Consider the following 18,367-nt stretch of genomic DNA (forward strand, 5'->3'; position numbering starts at 1 on the left):
TAAAGAAATTGCACAAATAAGATCAAAATGTTAGATGTGACCTATAATGAGGAAAAAACACCACGAAGCAAAACCACAGATATGAAATTAGGCCTGAAAAATACATGACAAACCAAAGCAATCCTGTAGAGTGTAAACATAAAAGAGAACACTAACTTTTGCTATCGTTACCAGCTAACCACTCAGCGCAGTTACGATCTGCCCTATTAACAAACAAGTAGCCAGAATTTGCTGATGAGCATATGCAATAGGCAGATGTCAACTGAGGATATTGATTTAAGCACTGTTTTGAGGTCTGCAGAGGGATGTTAGTGGTGCATAGGCCTTGTGCTGATCCTCTGCACAGGTATGAATTTCACACTATTGCAAATATAGGATTCGGAGGTTGAGATATTTGGAATGTATTAGTTCCAAGAAGCTAAACGTACACCGAGATACTTTTAATGAGCTTTTTTTAATAACCTGAATCATGTCCTGAAGTCCCAATTCAGTTAAATCATAAAAATGATAGGAAATCAAGCTTCAGTTTAATTAGCGTGAAAGGTTACACATAGGATCAATATTGCAGACAGTGAGAAAATACACTGCCTGCTGAATGCAACTAACTTGGATAAAAACACAGTATGGTATTGTTTTAACAGGTCTGGCTTGAAAGGGTAATAGAGGGTCAAATCATCTGAACGCACTCAAAGCTTTGATTGTTTACTGTCCTCCAAGGAGCCCTTGGTACCATAGTCTTGGAATCAGATGTTTGCTAATAGAAGGTATTAGCACCCTTCACTTACAGAGACACCACCCATTACAATTTCCATGCCACCCCCAATCTACTTCCATAAATCACTGCTTATGTTGAAGTAGCTCATAAGACGACACACTTAGGATGAAAGAAAAGGAGTACTTGTGGCACCTTAGAGACTAACCAATTTATTTGAGCATGAGCTTTCGTGAGCTACAGCTCACTTCATCAGATGCATACCGTGGAAACTGCAGCAGACTTTATATATACACAGAGAATATGAAACAATACCTCCTCCCACCCCACTGTCCTGCTGGTAATAGCTTATCTAAAGTGATCATCAGGTGGGCCATTTCCAGCACAAATCCAGGTTTTCTCACCCTCCACCCCCACCCCACAAATTCACTCTCCTGCTGGTGATAGCCCATCCAAAGTGACAACTCTTTACACAATGTGCATGATAATCAAGTTGGGCTTTCTCACATCCCCCCCACCCCCATACACACACAAACTCACTCTCCTGCTGGTAATAGCTCATCCAAACTGACCACTCTCCAAGTTTAAATCGAAGTTAAACCAGAACATCTGGGGAGGGGGGGTAGGAAAAAACAAGAGGAAACAGGCTACCTTGCATAATGACTTAGCCACTCCCAGTCTCTATTTAAGCCTAAATTAATAGTATCCAATTTGCAAATGAATTCCAATTCAGCAGTTTCTCGCTGGAGTCTGGATTTGAAGTGCTCACCAAAAACCCTCAAACAATTTTAAAGCATCAGCAGAAAAGAGACCCAGAAGATACTGTCACATGTCACAGAATGTCACGTGACCATTTGGTACCCAGAAATCCTTATAAATTTAGGGAAAAAAGATATTAAAGATTTCATACTATCTTGCACTAATTCTAACAATTTATATTTGTCTACATAGGCAAAGCCCAGCAAAGCAACTTAAGTATTTTAAACTATCATCTGAAATATTCTCTCACACGCCCCACTCAAGAATATACTGATGCAATAGTGCAGACCTAGAGGCCCAATACACATTATGGAACTTGACCAGTTACTAGGGGTGAATTTCACACCATGCACCACTTTAAGTCCACAATCCAGGGCCTAGAGCCCTAGATATTATTTAAGACTGTCTAACAAGACATAGAACTTTAGAGCAGAGGGCCTGCCCAAGGCAGAATTTCACCTTAGGAGCATACAGACCAGTCCAGTCTGTTGTTATCTATCAAGGATTTCAGAACACAGGCAGTATTTTACCACTCTTATATGTAAAACTCATCTGAATTGGCTTCATTACAACCAGATAACATACACACACACACATCATTGCAACCACTTCTACAAACAACAAAAGTTCACAGCAGAGATTAAAAATAAATATATACTTTAAAAGCAGGTGGTTCCGTGGGAATTCTTACATCATGCTCCCAATGAGCCCAAACAATTAGCAATCAAATCACAGTGTTTAAAATTCAGCTACTGACTTCGTGCCATTCGTTCTACTTGGGGTTTTTGTGCTTCTTTCTTTTTTCTTCCTGCAATGCCCTCTTGGAAGATTAGACAAAGGAACATACAAAATGAGGATATTTATCATGGCTGGAATGAGAGACCTGGATTCCATGATTTTTAATGTTTAAATAAAATCTCTCTGCCTTGAGGCCTTTCAGCAAGGTGAATTAATGGTTAAATAGCATTAACAGACAACAGCTCATAGACTTTGGAAGAAGAGATCAAGGACGACATGGTAGGCACAGAATGGAGCAGATTTATGGATTTGTAGTGGTGCTGCCAGTTGTAAGACCAGCAGAACAGGCTGAAGTGACATAGAGGAAGAAAGGCACTGCCTAAAACTTGAAGGTAATGTTTGCAGATAAACAAAAATGTAGAAGAGGAGCCTAGGAGTATGTAAAAAGTGAAAGGAACAGCAGTCACAAGGTGCCCCTAGAACTATAGAAATTAAGAGACTTTTCCTTACTGTGAATTGTCACAATGACAGAGTTTTGCAAGGTTCCGGCAGTTCCTGTGGCACATGTATGGTGCCAGTCCCAGCAGCTACATGACCATATATTAGTTGGGATAAGATCTCTGAGTTGCCTTTTAGAGCAGGAGACACATTTATTTCCACAAGTCATGTCACCCAAACATACAAACTATTTAGCTGCATCTCCTTGTACTGAGTTCACATCAGGGATGATTATTATATTAGAATTGGTCTGATTTCCTGTAGAGTCTCTATAGATTAATCACAGGAACCATCTTTCCAACCATCTCGCCAGCGTTCATCCACTCGGGAGCAGTCAAATTCAGACTTCCCCAACTTCCTGTTGACGTCATTATGAAGCAGGCACAGCCACTGGGATAAATTATTCCTGCTGCTGGCATCAGGCTGATTTGTGCGTAATCTGCAGAGGGAAGAGGAATCAAATGCTGTTTACTACTTTATAGGCACTGATTTCACACTCCAAAGCAGTTGTGTGGCCCACAGATGGTCAGAGCCTCCCTCATCCTCTATTTTGAGATGTCTCACAGAGACCATAAAGGCCAGCATATTGAGATCTGTATTCATTGCAGGCTGCACCTCCACATTAAAGTCTGTAATTGACTTGGATGCATGTGAGTTAGGTGCACTCCTGAAGCTCCTTAACAGTCACATCCTTGGTTGGGAAAATATTAGATGGCAATCCAAACAGTTTATCCATGGCAAAAAGTGTTCAGGCTCATAAATAATTTGATTTGAGAGAATCTCTTGGCAAATTAAGAAAATAATAATGAACATCTTTTCTATGTTGGGCTCCATCAAGGTGTTTTAGTCATTATCGAGCTCTCAAATACAAAGCTGCTCTTTTTTTTTTGCACTAGATAATTCCATTTGTGGATAACGAATTGGCTTGGGTGTACAGAAGATGGAGCTCCGCCCTCTAGCAGACAGAATATATATCAGCCCTCCTCATGGATTGTATTCAGCCATTCCTTCTGCAGCCTGCGCTAGCGTAAGCTGATTCTTTCAGTCACTGAGGCAAAGCTGTTTTTGGAAGCTCAAAATCATTGATTCTATTTCCCCAATGTGACACAGGCTGGCTAGCAACCACAGATCTGCATTATGCAGCTGCTAATCATGATAAATTGGTACTCCCTGCAAAGCAGTAAAAATATCATTACTGGAGTAGCTTTTTAAGATCTCTTTGCTCTGGTGAAAGACAAGGATTTCTCATCTCCACGTAATAAATATGAAGTTCTGTATTGAATCTTTAGTTCCCTTTTGAAAGAAGTACGCAAACACTTCTATAAACTTCTTCATGCAGTTCACTTTTCCTGCTAGGTTAGGATATTGATTTGATATCAGAGATTCTTAGCTTTGCGTAACACCGTATGGAATATGTGGAACACTTTATAATAAGGTTAATACCAATATTATAAAATTGCAAGGAATCTGACCAGATATGACATGTAAGGTATCTGTTAAAATGTTATGATTGGCCAAGTAAGATAATCTTATTTATAGGTTTGTATCACCTTTTTATTGTGAGTTATAGATATGTATGGTATATCTGTATTTCAAAACTTGTGCTGTTTCTGGGTGACACTCCCAGACAGATTGGCATCAGCATTGCCTAGTCTGTCATCAGCAGGACAATGAAGCCATGGAAAGGAGCCTGGGGATACACCTTATGAGTCAGCAAGACATGTAGGGGCATGCCTGTGGACAGAGAACTCAAAGGCTTTTCCATGCCATGTGCTGTGAATTTTGTGTTTGGGACAAAAAGTACAAGCCACATGGCAAAAGAATATGAAGAGTAGCTGCATCTTCTCCATTTTGTCTTCATTCCTGCTTCTTACGTCTGGAGTAACTTTTCCACAAACAAAGCTTTGAACAAAGGACTGAATAACCCATCCAAGCTGTGGACATGTTCCAGAGGGACTTTCAAGCCAGTGAACTCACCAACACTGCTAAGAACTTGATAGATGGACTTTGTAGTCTTATGTATGTACCTAAGTGCTTTACCATTTAACAACTTTTCTCTTTCTCTCTTTTTTCTTTATAATAAACCTTTAGTTTTAGACACTAAAGGATTGGTTGGCAGTGTGGTATTTTGGGTAAGATCCAACCTAATATTGACCTGGCAATGTGGCTGTCCTTTGCGGTTCAGAAGAACATTTTGTATAGTGAGCACAGTTTGGGTAGTGAGCTGGTAATGAGTGACAGGGAATAGATCACTTGATGATAACCTGTTCTGTTCATTCCCTCTGGGGCACCTGGCATTGGCCACTGTTGGAAGACAGGATACTGGGCTAGATGGACCTTTGGTCTGACCCAGTGTGACCATTATGAGCCAGATTCAAACCAGCAAACAAACAAAACTTCTTTCACTAGTTCTTGGAGCTATTGTGCTGTCTGACAGCAGAGTGTTTGTCCTCTGAATGTGTATGTCCTGTGTCCTTATTTATGATTAATTCAATCATAAAACTACATTTTGGCAAAACAATATACAATACAGAATATCCATAAAGCCACCAACTACTGGAAAAGTTGATCTGCAAACCAGACCATTAGAGTCCAACACTTTAGGTTGATCCCTTACCTGTAGATATATTTTTTTTAAAAGACTCACCTTTCCCTCAGATCTTCTGCACATTCTTCACAAGGGAAAAACTTGGAAAATAAGTTAATGAACTGTGTCATATCTTGCTGCTGGGAATTGCTTGGGTGATCTGGGTAATATGCTGCCATAGTGTGAAGGAAAGACCATGTGTTTCTCCCAAGTTCTTCTCTGTCTAGAGGACAATCTGGAGGCTTCTCCTTCTCCTCTTCAACATATGCTTCCTGGGTCAGAGAAACAAGAGGGTTATATGTGCACATTAGTACTCGGGATAAAAAATTAACATACCTTACACTAACCCCATATGCTTTGTGTTTCTAGCGCACCTTCAATTCAAGGACCATACAGGTATTAGCTAACTAAACCTCCTTAAATGAGGTGGACAAATATGATTACTCCCCTTTTTGTTGATGAGGTTCAGAGAGGTTAAATAACTTGCCTATTGTCTCATACACCTTCTGTCCATCAACCATGCCCTGTGAAGGGGAGGTTCTGGGTGGGGAGTGCCTCATTCCTACCCCCTGTCAACCATAGCCTGTGAAGGGGAGTTTGAGCGGGGGGGGGGGTCATTTGTACTCTCCTGTTAACCATTGCCAGTGAAGGAAAGTTTGCTTTGTTTGTTTTTTGTTTGGGGGGTGGTGGTGTCTCATTCATATTCCCTCATTAACCACTGCCTATGAAAGGGAGCGCTGAGAGGGTGTCTTATTCCACCCATAGCCTGTGAAAGGCTGTGCGGGCAGGGTGGAGATTCTCATTCCCACTATCCTGTAAGGGGAGTCCTGGGGAAGCATGTCTCGCTCATATGCCCCCCTCCATCACTGAGTGAAGGGCGGGGGGGAAAGGGGGCTCATTCGTACTCCCCTGCCAAACACTGTAGGGAGAGGGGGATTCTGGAGAGGGGTCATTCCCAGGGGGCACATTACAGGGGGTGGGGAACTCGTGAAGGGAACCATTCTCCCCCTCGTGGCGGCAGGGGACTGGGGATCGCTGGGGCTCATCTCTCCTCACAGCCCCTCCCGCGCTCCCGGCCGCCCCCTCACCCCGCTCTGCGAGGCCGTCTGCTTCCGTTGCTCCCAGATCCAGCTCCTGAAATCTGTGCAGGCCCGGCACGGCTTCTTCCTGGGCTGTTCCTCCGCCCCGGCGCCCGGCGGCCCGGGCAGGGGGAAAGGGAAAGAGCCGGGGCCGGCGGCCGGGTCAGAAGCCGGGTTTCCTCTGCGCTCACTGGGCGCCGCCATCTTGGAACCGCAATGCATGTTGGGCCGGGTGGCCTTCTTCCCGCCCCGCTGCAACTGTTAGCCTAGGGCCGGGGAGGCGGCCTGGCCTGCGGGAGAGATGCCTCTGAGTGAGGGATGAAAGGGAGGAAGAGGCGAAGGAAACGGAAAAGAAAAAAAGGAAAACTTTTTCTTGGGGGTTTCCCCTTCTGTGGTAAAACCCCAGCGCTCTGTGCCCCCTTTCCCTGGGCTTGGCCCACCCTAGAGCAGCTGCTACAGAGAGTGAAAACTAGAAATGACCACGAAAACTGAAGCCAGAGGAGTCTAGAGCCCCGATCCTTCACACACATACTTGACCTGTTGAACTTGTGGGGCTGCTCATGCATTTAAAGCTAAGCACCAGCATCTGGATGCCCAGATGCCCATTCCATGCCCCTCCCAATTTAACAGACAGGAAAAATGAAAAAATAGAAACATTCACTAACATGCACCAAGGGCTGGCATAGCCATGTGAGCACTCACTTTTGGAATTAGTTGGTACACAGAGTAGGCTTCTCCCACCATTTAAATGGAATTTATTAAATCTATAAAACCTAATTGGAAGCTTGTTGAAATCAATGGAAAGATTCCCATAGTCTTCTATGGCAGAGGTTCTCAAACTGTGGTCCGCAGACTACCAGTGGTCTGCGAGCTCCATTCAGGTGGTCCACAGACAGTTCCCTCTAAGGTGTGGGCCTGGGTGGCCGCACACAAGCGAATGAAGGGCCACTCACCTAATTAGTGGAAGTGTGGCTCCACTAATTAGGTGCCTGGACCCTGGAGAAGATGCACATGTAAGGTGAGATGGTGGCCTTGTGGGGGGGATAAGGGGTAGGTGGGAGAGGGTAGTGGTGTGAAAAGAGGGAGTGGGGCAAATCTGGGACATGCAGGGCTGTGGCGGCCAGAGAAAGAGGTGACTTTCCCTAGCTCCAGGGCTGTGGCTGCCCGGGAGAAACAGCCCTCCTTCCCAACCTCAGCTCTGTGGTTGCTGTCCTTCCGAGCAAGGCTCGGGCTGCTGCGGTGTGGGGGAGAGGGCACATCCATTGCATTAGAAAGGTAAGACTACTGATGTTAAAATATGAGCTGTGTGCTTTTATTTGTGGAACAATTTTTTTAATTATTATTACTTTTTTTTATATTGTGCTCTTATCCAAAGCACTTTACAATAGTTAGCTAACATACAAACAACATTTGGAAAGATCATTAGATGGTCTGCTGAGACCCCCAGCAATTTTCAAGTGGTCCATGGATAAAAAAAAGTTTGAGAACCATTGTTCTATGCGCTTTGAATATAGCCCCTAGACATCCTGATTTTTAACAGGATAAAAGAATCTGCAAGAGTCTATACAGATTTGTCTGTAGTGAGAATCTGAGCAGTAAAGGCTGATTTTGAATAAAATCTTTGCATCCATTTCTTGCCATAGGTTAAAAACCACTTACAAAATTCTGGTTATCCAAGGTTTAGACAGGGCTACCCAAAATGGCTGAAGTTTGAAATTTGGTTTGGATGAGATGTTCACTGAAGCTTTGTGCCTTTGCTTGGTTTAGAAAATAAAACTGTTTGAGCATGTACAATACAGGATAACCATGTAAATCCATAATGACAGGTTTCAGAGGAACAGCCGTGTTAGTCTGTATTCGCAAAAAGAAAAGGAGTACTTGTGGCACCTTAGAGACTAACCAATTTATTTGAGCATGAGCTTTCGTGAGCTACAGCTCACTTCATCAGATGCATGCCGTGGAAACTGCAGCAGACATTATATACACACAGAGATCATAAAACAATACCTCCTCCCACCCCACTGTCCTGCTGGTAATAGCTCATCCAAAGTGATCATCAGGTGGGCCATTTCCAGCACAAATCCAGGTTTTCTCACATCCCCCCACCCCCACACACACAGAAACTCACTCTCCTGCCCACCTTAATTATGCACATTGTAGGGAGAGTGGTCACTTCGGATGAGCCACCACCAGCAGGAGAGCGAGTCCGCGCGTGTGGTTTTTGGGAAGGGGGTGAGGGGGTGAGAGAACCCGGATCCGGGCAGGAAACGGCCCAACTTTATTATCATGCACATTGTGTAAAGAGTTGCCACCCTGGACGGGCCATCACCAGCAGGAGAGCGAACCTGCGTCGGGGGGTGGAGGGCGAGAAAACCCGGACCCGCGCCGGAAATGGCCCACCTGACGACCACTCCAGACAAGCCACCACCAGCAGGACAGTGGGGTGGGAGGAGGCACCGCTCCATATTCTCTGTGTATACACAAAGTCTGCTGCAGTTTCCACAGCACGCATCCGATGAAGTGAGCTGTAGCTCACGAAAGCTCATGCTCAAACAAATTGGCCAGTCTCCAAGGCGCCACAAGCACTCCCCCTGGCGCCTTGGAGACTGGCCAATTTGTTTGAGCATGAGCTTTCGTGAGCTACAGCTCACTTCATCGGATGCGTGCTGTGGAAACTGCAGCAGACTTTGTGTATACACAGAGAATATGGAGCGGTGCCTCCTCCCACCCCACTGTCCTGCTGGTGGTGGCTTGTCTGGAGTGGTCGTCAGGTGGGCCATTTCCGGCGCGGGTCCGGGTTTTCTCGCCCTCCACCCCCCGACGCAGGTTCGCTCTCCTGCTGGTGATGGCCCGTCCAGGGTGGCAACTCTTTACACAATGTGCATGATAATAAAGTTGGGCCGTTTCCTGCCCGGATCCGGGTTCTCTCACCCCCTCACCCCCTTCCCAAAAACCACACGCGCGGACTCGCTCTCCTGCTGGTGGTGGCTCATCCGAAGTGACCACTCTCCCTACAATGTGCATAATTAAGGTGGGCAGGAGAGTGAGTTTCTGTGTGTGTGGGGGTGGGGGGATGTGAGAAAACCTGGATTTGTGCTGGAAATGGCCCACCTGATGATCACTTTGGATGAGCTATTACCAGCAGGACAGTGGGGTGGGAGGAGGTATTGTTTTATGATCTCTGTGTGTATATAATGTCTGCTGCAGTTTCCACGGCATGCATCTGATGAAGTGAGCTGTAGCTCACGAAAGCTCATGCTCAAATAAATTGGTTAGTCTCTAAGGTGCCACAAGTACTCCTTTTCTTTTCATGTAAATCCATGTTTGTAGTTAGCAGGGAGAGCCCCGTTTTTAAACAAAAATGTTACAATCCCCCATGTTCTCAGAAACTTGATTGAGGCTAAAGGTGATTTCATTATTTCAGTCCCTGTTAATTGGTCTGAGATGCTGGCGTCTCTGAGCAAAGGAAACAAAAAGATGGAAAACACAATTTAAGGTCATGCTCCTGTAAATGTTTATTAACATGTTGACGTTAGTGGACTTATGGACTATTTAAAGGCTTGATCTGATAAAACTTGTCACAATTTCTGTCATGACTTGTGAATGTGTTCCCATGACTGGCCTAAAGTCCTAGTCTTAGCAGCTACATAATCACTTAAAATTGGGTTCGTCCCCCGAGAATTCAGTTGGGGAATGAGCTCTCTGAGTTGCAGGTGAAAATAGGAAGCTTCTTGAGAAAATAAAGACATTTAGGACATATGTACACATATGTTTACTTGTATTGTCTTTAATTATATTGCACCAGGTTCAATTCTTATTGTATTTAAATCATAATAACATCAGTCTTATTTCCAACGGCATCTCCATAAACTAGACACAAGAACCATCCTTCCAGCCATCTCGCCAGCGTTCATCCATCTGGGAGCAGTCATACTTGGGTTTGCCCAACATCTTGTTCACATCATTATGAAGCAGGCACATCCACTGGGATAGCTTCTTCCTGCTGCTGGTGTCTGGCTTTTTTATGCTTAAGCTGCAGAGGTGGAAAAGAATCAAAACACTACTTACTCTAGTCCAAAATCACTGATTTTACTTTCCAAACAAGGAGTCGCTAAAGTGCTTGCAGAATTTATAGAGGTGGCCAGAGGCCACCCCCATCTTCAATACAGAAATTGTTCTTACAGAAAATATAGGTCCCATGATCTATCTTGCTCTGAGCAACCTCAACTCATCAGGGTGAAACACACCATGCAGATTCTTGTATCTTCTATAGGCCATATCTTAATAACTGATAACTCTCATTAATGATGAGGTGTCTGCAGTCTGTTCTGTTTTATAGCCCTTTAGGCTCCTGGCAAGTTATTGATGCTCCCCAAGCTAGACAAAGTTTGGATGCCCCTGTCCAAACTGCTTTGTCTCCACATAAACCATCACATTCTCGGGGCTCACTAATACTTTAAAATATTCCCATTGATCAGCTCCTTACAGGAGAAAACCTGTTGGCAGATTTAATAACATTTAGCTGATGTTGTGTATTACGGGCTCCTTGTAATTTGTTTTTAGAAAATCAGTCTCTATGTCTCCAATACAAACCCCCGCCCTCTCCTTGTTGGTTTCGTACACTTGACTGGCAAGGACTAGGCCTTCATAGCTATACTTAGAGAACACGTAGCACATTTTTGAGTGCTATCGTAATCATAACAACAATAAAATAATAATATAATACAATTCCCATTGTGTGTAAGAATAGGCTCCAGTTTACAGTAGGTGTAACACTGCCCTCTAGAGGAGGGAATATATACCAGCCTTGCTCAAATGTTTACCTGCTTTCTGCTCGTTAAGCTTGTGGAATTGATTATTTTACTTGCTAGGTAGAGGTTGTTTTTGGAAGCTGAAAGTCATTGTTTTCCCCAGCATGACACAAGCTGACTGTATCCACAGTGTCTGTAACAGGTTCTCACAGATTGTGATAAACTGGAACCCATTCAAAAGCACTGAAAACACCATTGCTGGAAGAATCCGCTCAGGTCTATTCACTCCTGTGAGCAACAGAATTCCCCACCACAGAGCCTGTGTTGTCTCAGGAGTTGTGTGCTTCTTGTGATATGTCTTATGATGCATTTAAACACAGAATATATCATTTGGGGATGGTGAAAAGGCATCTGCACCCCTGGGAAACAGGTTGATTTACATCCCGCATTAACAGAGACCAGTGCCTGAAGCTAGCTTCCTGCATGTAAATTGTCTTGATGCTTGTCTATATGCAGGGTTGCACTAGTTTCATGTAAGGTATAATTTTTTTTTAAACCAATTTAAATATAAAGCAGTGCAAAAAACAGGTTTAAGCTAAACTTAAATAAAAATATGCAGTTAAAGTCTAGCATTAGTTAAACAGGTGCATGTTTGTGAGCAGACTAGACCTTATTCCACAAGGACTCACCTTTTCCTTAGATTTTTTGCACACTTTACACAAGGATAAAACTTGCTCAGTAAGTCAATAAACTGAGCCATCTCATGTTGCTGGGTGTTGCTGGGATGATCTGGGTAATATGCTGCCATGGTATGAAGGAAAGCCCATGTGTTTCGCCCCAGTTCTTCTGTATTGAGTGGACAGTTTGATGGTTGCACTTTCTTTTTAACCTGGGATCAGGAAAGCCAAAGGATTAGCAAGCACATTAAGATTGTGATAGAACAGCCCTTTTCACTCAGCTTGCATTTAAATCAGCTTGTTCAGTCTAGCACAGGGGTTCTCAAATTGGGGGTTGTGACCCCTCAAGGGGTTGCAAGGTTATTACTGGGGGTCCTGAGATGTAAGCCTCCACCCCCAAACCCTGCTTCACTTCCAGCATTTATAATAGTGTGAAATATAAAAAATGTTTTAAATTTATATGGGGGGGTCACACTCAGAGGCTTGCTGTGTGAAAGGGGTCACCAATACAAAAGTTTGAGAACCCCTAATATAGCACCATATTCAAGGGAACAAACAAGGACATTTAAACTCCCAAACAATATGGATTTATGAGAGAGCCACAGGCCTGGTCTATACCTAAATCTTAGGTCAACCTAGCTACGTTGCTCAGGGCTGTGGAAAAAAATCACACACCTTGTGACATAATTAGGTTGACCTCAGCCCTGCTGTAGGTGCAGCTAGGATGATGGAAGAATTTTTCCATTGACCTACCTATTGCCTCCCCGGGGGTAGATTACCTACATTGATGGAAAAACCCCTTCCATCAGTGTAGGAAGCATCTGCACTACAGTGCTACAGAGGGACAGCTGCAGCATTGGACCTGTGCTGCTGTACTGTAGACATTTCCTAACATTCCAAAACTCTTAATGGGGACTCTGAAGACAAACAAAATACTTCCAGTACCTAGAAGCCTCATTTAAATGCATTGGCTAGATGAGTTTGTTTGGAGGGTTTGAACTGAAACACAAGAATTTTTCTCCCCAGAGGAGAGGAGGAAAAGTTGACCAGGAGCGAATGTGGAGCCTACAAACTGTATGTACAAGGATGGTTAACAATCACAGGGTTTGTAGCTCAGCCTTAGCTGGGTCATCTATAAAGCTAAGAGTCCCTGTAAGGGTCTTCAAATAAGGTGAAATTAATCTGGCAGGTTTTGAGGACAAATGTGAAATGTCCCAGGAATGGAGGAAGAAAGTGAAGAGAATGGGGGTGGGAAGTAAAGAAAAAGGTGAGTGGCCATTTGGTGGGGAGGGGTTTGGAGGTCATACCCACTCTCAGAAGGATTTGCATCGGTCATCAGCCATTCTTGAGGTTAGCGGGGTGTGACTTCTAGATATGCAATTTCTATATAGGTAGTTCATGCTTCCCACATTAGCACTGGCTCTCGTGGAAGCGGCCTCTTTTGAATATTACAGACGTGGAACATCTAAAGAAGCATGGCATTTTCTCTCTGGATCTGCAACGCCTACCTTCCTCCCATGTGAGGCCCAGCCTCCAATTCCTGTCCTCCATTGCCACCCACCCGTAATCCCCACCAGCCACTCGTTTGGGCTAATCCCAACTTTCCCCCCGGCATCCCCGTTATCCCTTCCTTGGGAGGCTGACCTCCCCCACCCATTCCTGTCGGGGAAATGATCTCCCTTCCATCAGTTATTCCTCAGGGACCATTTCTGATCCCCCTTCAACCATCCCTATGCGATGAGAAGAAAATTCCCCAACCCCTTACTCAGTCCTGCCCAGACCTGCCCCGTCCAATTGTCCTTACCCTGGCTGCTGAACCCGAATCCCTCTTCCTCTTGCCCATGGAGTCTTGGCAGACTGGGCAGTCTTTCCTCTTGAACCTATTCTTAGCCACAACAAATGGGGCTCCCCCCAGGAGGTCAGACAGAGCTCTGTTCTCCAGGGCAGGCCAGCGGGATGAAGCTGGGCTGCCTTTCTTCTTGCGGGGTGCTGTCAGCTTAGATCCACCAGACACGTTGGGCTGGGTGCTGCTGCTGGAGGCAGTGGGCTCAGTGGGACTAGGAGAAGGTGAAGATGCGGAATGCTCCAAGGGAGGAGAGGGCCTTTTATTCTCTTGCTTGTTCTTTTTCCAGTAAAACACCAGCATTAGGTGGCTCTTTTTCCTGGGCTTGGCCTTTGCTAAAGGCTTGGTCTGCTGTGGTGGTGCCATGAAAGAGGGTTTTTAAACTGAGGCCACAAAATGAGACTTTCTGATGCTGCTATTTAGAGGGTGAAATAAGTATCTGTCTTCCCCCTTCACATCCTGCAGTCAAAGGAAACAATACACTAAATTTGTTTATAAGCTGTACTGGGCCTGTCCAGAACGATCTCCTTGGCTCCTGCCCTAGGGCTGGATCAGTACAATGTTACTGGATCAGTACAATGATGGACTGATGGAGAGGGCGGGAGTTGATTGTATAGACTTGATGTGGCTCCTACACAGTCCTTAGCCCTTAGCTATGGATGCTGTGGCAGCCCACGGTAGAATATGATGACAGCATCGTGTGACATCACAATGCCTCCTTGGGACTGGTGGTTACGTTTTGCTATGAGCAGGTGAGTCATGTGGGAGATGGAAGGAGCTGTTTGGGTGGATACAGCTTTGTCTCTCCTAATCTATTCCTGGCTCTGTCGCTAACTCACTCGATGACCTCTGGGGAGTCACTTCACCCCTCTGTAGCCACATCTGTAGAACCAGCGTAATTATGGGAAGTGTGTTGTATAGATAGTTAGCTAGCCCATGTTGTCTGTTGTATAAATAATTAATTAGCTAGCCCATGCAACCCTTGACCACAGAAAAGTAGGGAAGTGTTTCCCCATTTTACCAGTAGGAAAACTGAGGCACAGCTGAAATGACTCATCCTCACAGTGAGTAAGCGGTAGAGCCGGGACTACAACCCAGATGTCCTGACTTGCAGTCCCCTGCTCTAACCACTAAATACACTCTTCCCTTCTTGGTGAGCAGATATGTTTGGTTTCCCCGCAGGAAACTTTTAGCTAGTCTTACAGAAATGCTAATGGACGATGGAGCACAATATGCTGTAGAACTATTCAGTCCAGGTATCCCATCACCTAACCGCCCTTCCTGACATCAGCAAAGAGTGGACACAGGTAGGCTGGACACCAGAAAAACCATTAATGCAAGACAGGACCAATTAGTGTGTGCGTTGATCTGCCCAAAGTCTAACTGTGATCCCAGCACTAACGTGTGTGGGAGTAGGTAAAGACACACTAGCTGGACTGAGTGGAGGAAAGTTCTGCACACCTCCAGGAGGTTTGGTTCGAAGACCCAAGGGAATTTTACAAACCCTGTTCTTCCTGACGAGCGAAATCCCCGCTCTTCCCATTTTAAGACAGCTGAAACAACAATAAATACCAGGTGAAGAAACAAAGTCTGTCTGCGGAGTCTCTCAGTACAAGTCAGGCAGTACAGAGCCATTCACCCTCTCTGGGGGCCTGATCCAAAGCCCATTGAAGCCAATGAGAAGACTCACTGATAGGTTTCTCTTATCCAGGGTTGGATGAGCCCATTTCAAATGGTGAAGACCATTTCAAACATGAGATCCGTACTTCCAACGTCAGCCACTGGAGGGCAGTGTAAGTGTCTTTAACCCCTTGCAAGGATGTGTGTGTAATGACCTGAGAAAGGGGCCTCATCCAACTGGGGAAACAGAGGCCTGACTCCTGAGATGAGGGTTGTCACAGGTTGCTTACAGGTCCCTCGTCTCCAGACAGAACCTCTGATCTGACTTGGGGTGAAGTGCTGCATTTTATTGTGATTGCTGCAGAAATGGTATTTCACTCCAGCTGGGGTACCTGCCTCGCAAGCGGAATATTCTCTATGGCGTCCTCTGAGAAGGGCCCTCCTTGTTTGTAAACCCCCTGGCGTTTTAGTTATTGATGATCGTCTCGACAACGCTTATTGCTGCAGCCTCTGTGTCTTGTATAAGAGCATCTGTAGCTGACCTCAGAGGAATATCACTGTAGGAAGCTACATAACAGCATTCTGGGGTGGGTCCTTGCCCCCTTTTCCTCTCCACCTTCTACTTGTCTGGCACAAGCCTCCTCTATTGCCCTGGGCAAATTTTAAATTTAAATTTTAAACTGACAAATTTTAAATCACAACTGCGTGTTTGACTAAACGATCTGTTTAGGAATGATTTCGGGGCAGCTCTCTGGCTGGGGCTGTGCAGCAGGTCAGACTAGATGATCACAGTGGTCCCTTCTGGCCTTGGAATCTGTTAAGCAGCCGGTAGCCCATCACAGTTTTTACGTTTCAGAGTAACAGCCGTGTTAGTCTGTATTCGCAAAAAGAAAAGGAGTACTTGTGGCACCTTAGAGACTAACCAATTTATTTGAGCATGAGCTTTCGTGAGCCACAGCTCACTTCATCGGATGCATACCATGGAAACTGCAGCAGACTTTATATACACACAGAGAATATGAAACAATACCTCCTCCCACCCCACTGTCCTGCTGGTAATAGCTTATCTAAAGTGATCATCAGGTTGGGCCATTTCCAGCACAAATCCAGGTTTTCTCACCCTCCACCCTCCCACACAAATTCACTCTCCTGCTGGTGATAGCCCATCCAAAGTGACCACTCTTTACACAATGTGCATGATAATCAAGTTGGGCCATTTCCTGCACAAATCCAGGTTCTCTCACCCTCTCACCCCCCTCCCAAAAACCACACACACAAACTCACTATCCTGCTGGTAATAGCTCATCCAAAGTGACCACTCTCCCTACAATGTGCATGATAATCAAGGTGGGCCATTGCCAGCACAAATCCAGGTTTTCTCACATCCAGAAAACCTGGATTTGTGCTGGAAATGGCCCACCTTGATTATCATGCACATTGTAGGGAGAGTGGTCACTTTGGATGAGCTATTACCAGCAGGATAGTGAGTTTGTGAGTGTGGTTTTTGGGAGGGGGGTGAGAGGGTGAGAGAACCTGGATTTGTGCTGGAAATGGCCCAACCTGATGATCACTTTAGATAAGCTATTACCAGCAGGACGGTGGGGTGGGAGGAGGTATTGTTTCATATTCTCTGTGTGTATATAAAGTCTGCTGCAGTTTCCACGGTATGCATCCGATGAAGTGAGCTGTAGCTCACAAAAGCTCATGCTCAAATAAATTGGTTAGTTTTTACATTGAGGCCAGCGGAACTTTGGTTGCTTTAGTCTTTGTTTCTCAACCAGCGCTGCAGTTTAACGAGCGTCCAATAGATGCACCTAGAGCATGAGTTCATACACCGCCCTCTCAAATCTCAGGGCTTTGATTTCAGGAGCTCTCAGTAACTGGGGACATGACCGACACTGCTGCAAACAGCGTGGAGAAAATTGCTTCGGAAACATATTTCTTGGAGGCAATAACCAGAGGGCTCTCGTTTCTGCATTTTTGTCCCCCTTCCCCCGCATCAGAGTGTTACCTGACCCTGTAATTTAGAGCAGCTGGGTTTAGTGAAGGCCTGTAACTTTGAAATGCTGGGGACTTGCCAACAGTGCATCTTTTTAAAATCTAATTTATATCTGAAAGACGGGGCATGGTGAATTCTGTTGAATAGGCGCCTCTCTTCCTAACGGCCTGTAATTCTGAGTGAAACAGCGGTAATAATACTCACGGCTGTGATGAGACTTAATTAAATAATTGCTATTTGTATGACTATATTGCCTAGTGTCATGCTGTCTGGCTCATAACTGTGAGTGCCGACCTCAGGGCAGACTGTCAGAAAACAAAAGCAGACACCACACCTTGGTGGTACGTTCTATCATTAGATTTCACCATGCCAGTAACAAGTGTGAACTCATGGATCACTATCCCAGTCTTACCAGGGAGTTACAGACAGTCCCCTTAGACTCTCCACAGTATGCATCCGATGAAGTGAGCTGTAGCTTACGAAAGCTTATGCTCAAATAAATTGGTTAGTCTCTAAGGTGCCACAAGTACTCCTTTTCTTTTTGCGAATACAGACTAACACGGCTGTTACTCTGAAACCAGTCTATCTTGCCACCCAGACAAACAGGACTTTGTGATAAAAGATCACTTAAACCCCCAAATCACACCACGTCAGGTTGCTTCCAGTCCCAAGAGACCAGTCATGTACTCAGATCTTACACCAGGGACAACGCTGACAGCCAATTCTATAGTAACTAACTAAAGACTCATTAGCTAAGAAAAAGAATGAGAGGTGAAAGGTAAAATCAATGTAAAGGTGAGCCACAGTTTGCAATTCCAAATAGTGGCAGGGATGAAATAAACTGCCAGTTTCCCACAAGTCTTTTCTGAATACCCAGATTGTCTCTGGCGTTCTCCGCTTTGCATCTGTACACTTACTTCCCTGTAAGAGTTCAAACAGTTCAGAGGTGAAGGATCTTTCTTTTGATCCATTCTTGTATCTTCTTCTCACAGAAGACAAGCTGACAGTCTCTCTTCCCCCCTGGGCTTTTTCTTTGATGTCGGTGAGGGAGGAATGCACTGTGAGTCTCTGACCTCAGGTCATCATGCACAATGGCCATTTGGT

General features: G+C 45.0%; 2 protein-coding genes across 2 annotated transcripts in view; one reads left to right on the forward strand and one right to left on the reverse strand.

Moving 5' to 3' along the window:
* Nucleotides 1-2,111: 2,111 nt before the first annotated feature.
* On the reverse strand, nucleotides 2,112-6,595 carry GFER (growth factor, augmenter of liver regeneration). Its single transcript, XM_073361720.2, has 3 exons — nucleotides 6,383-6,595; nucleotides 5,355-5,566; nucleotides 2,112-3,146 (listed from the first exon to the last, which is right to left on the reverse strand). Exons 1-3 carry the CDS (start codon nucleotides 6,593-6,595, stop codon nucleotides 2,984-2,986), a joined length of 588 nt encoding a protein of 195 aa, XP_073217821.2. The 3' UTR covers nucleotides 2,112-2,983.
* Nucleotides 6,596-11,037: 4,442 nt separating this feature from the next.
* The window catches only part of RPS2 (ribosomal protein S2), a 75,690-nt gene continuing 68,360 nt past the window's right edge, over nucleotides 11,038-18,367 (forward strand). Inside the window, exon 1 of the mRNA XM_073361730.1 lies at nucleotides 11,038-11,041. The gene's annotated coding sequence lies outside the window, so the exon portion shown is untranslated. The remainder of the gene's footprint in view (nucleotides 11,042-18,367) is intronic.

The sequence above is a fragment of the Lepidochelys kempii genome, chromosome 10, assembly GCF_965140285.1.
Source record: "Lepidochelys kempii isolate rLepKem1 chromosome 10, rLepKem1.hap1, whole genome shotgun sequence".
In the NCBI taxonomy this organism is placed as follows: domain Eukaryota; kingdom Metazoa; phylum Chordata; order Testudines; family Cheloniidae; genus Lepidochelys; species Lepidochelys kempii.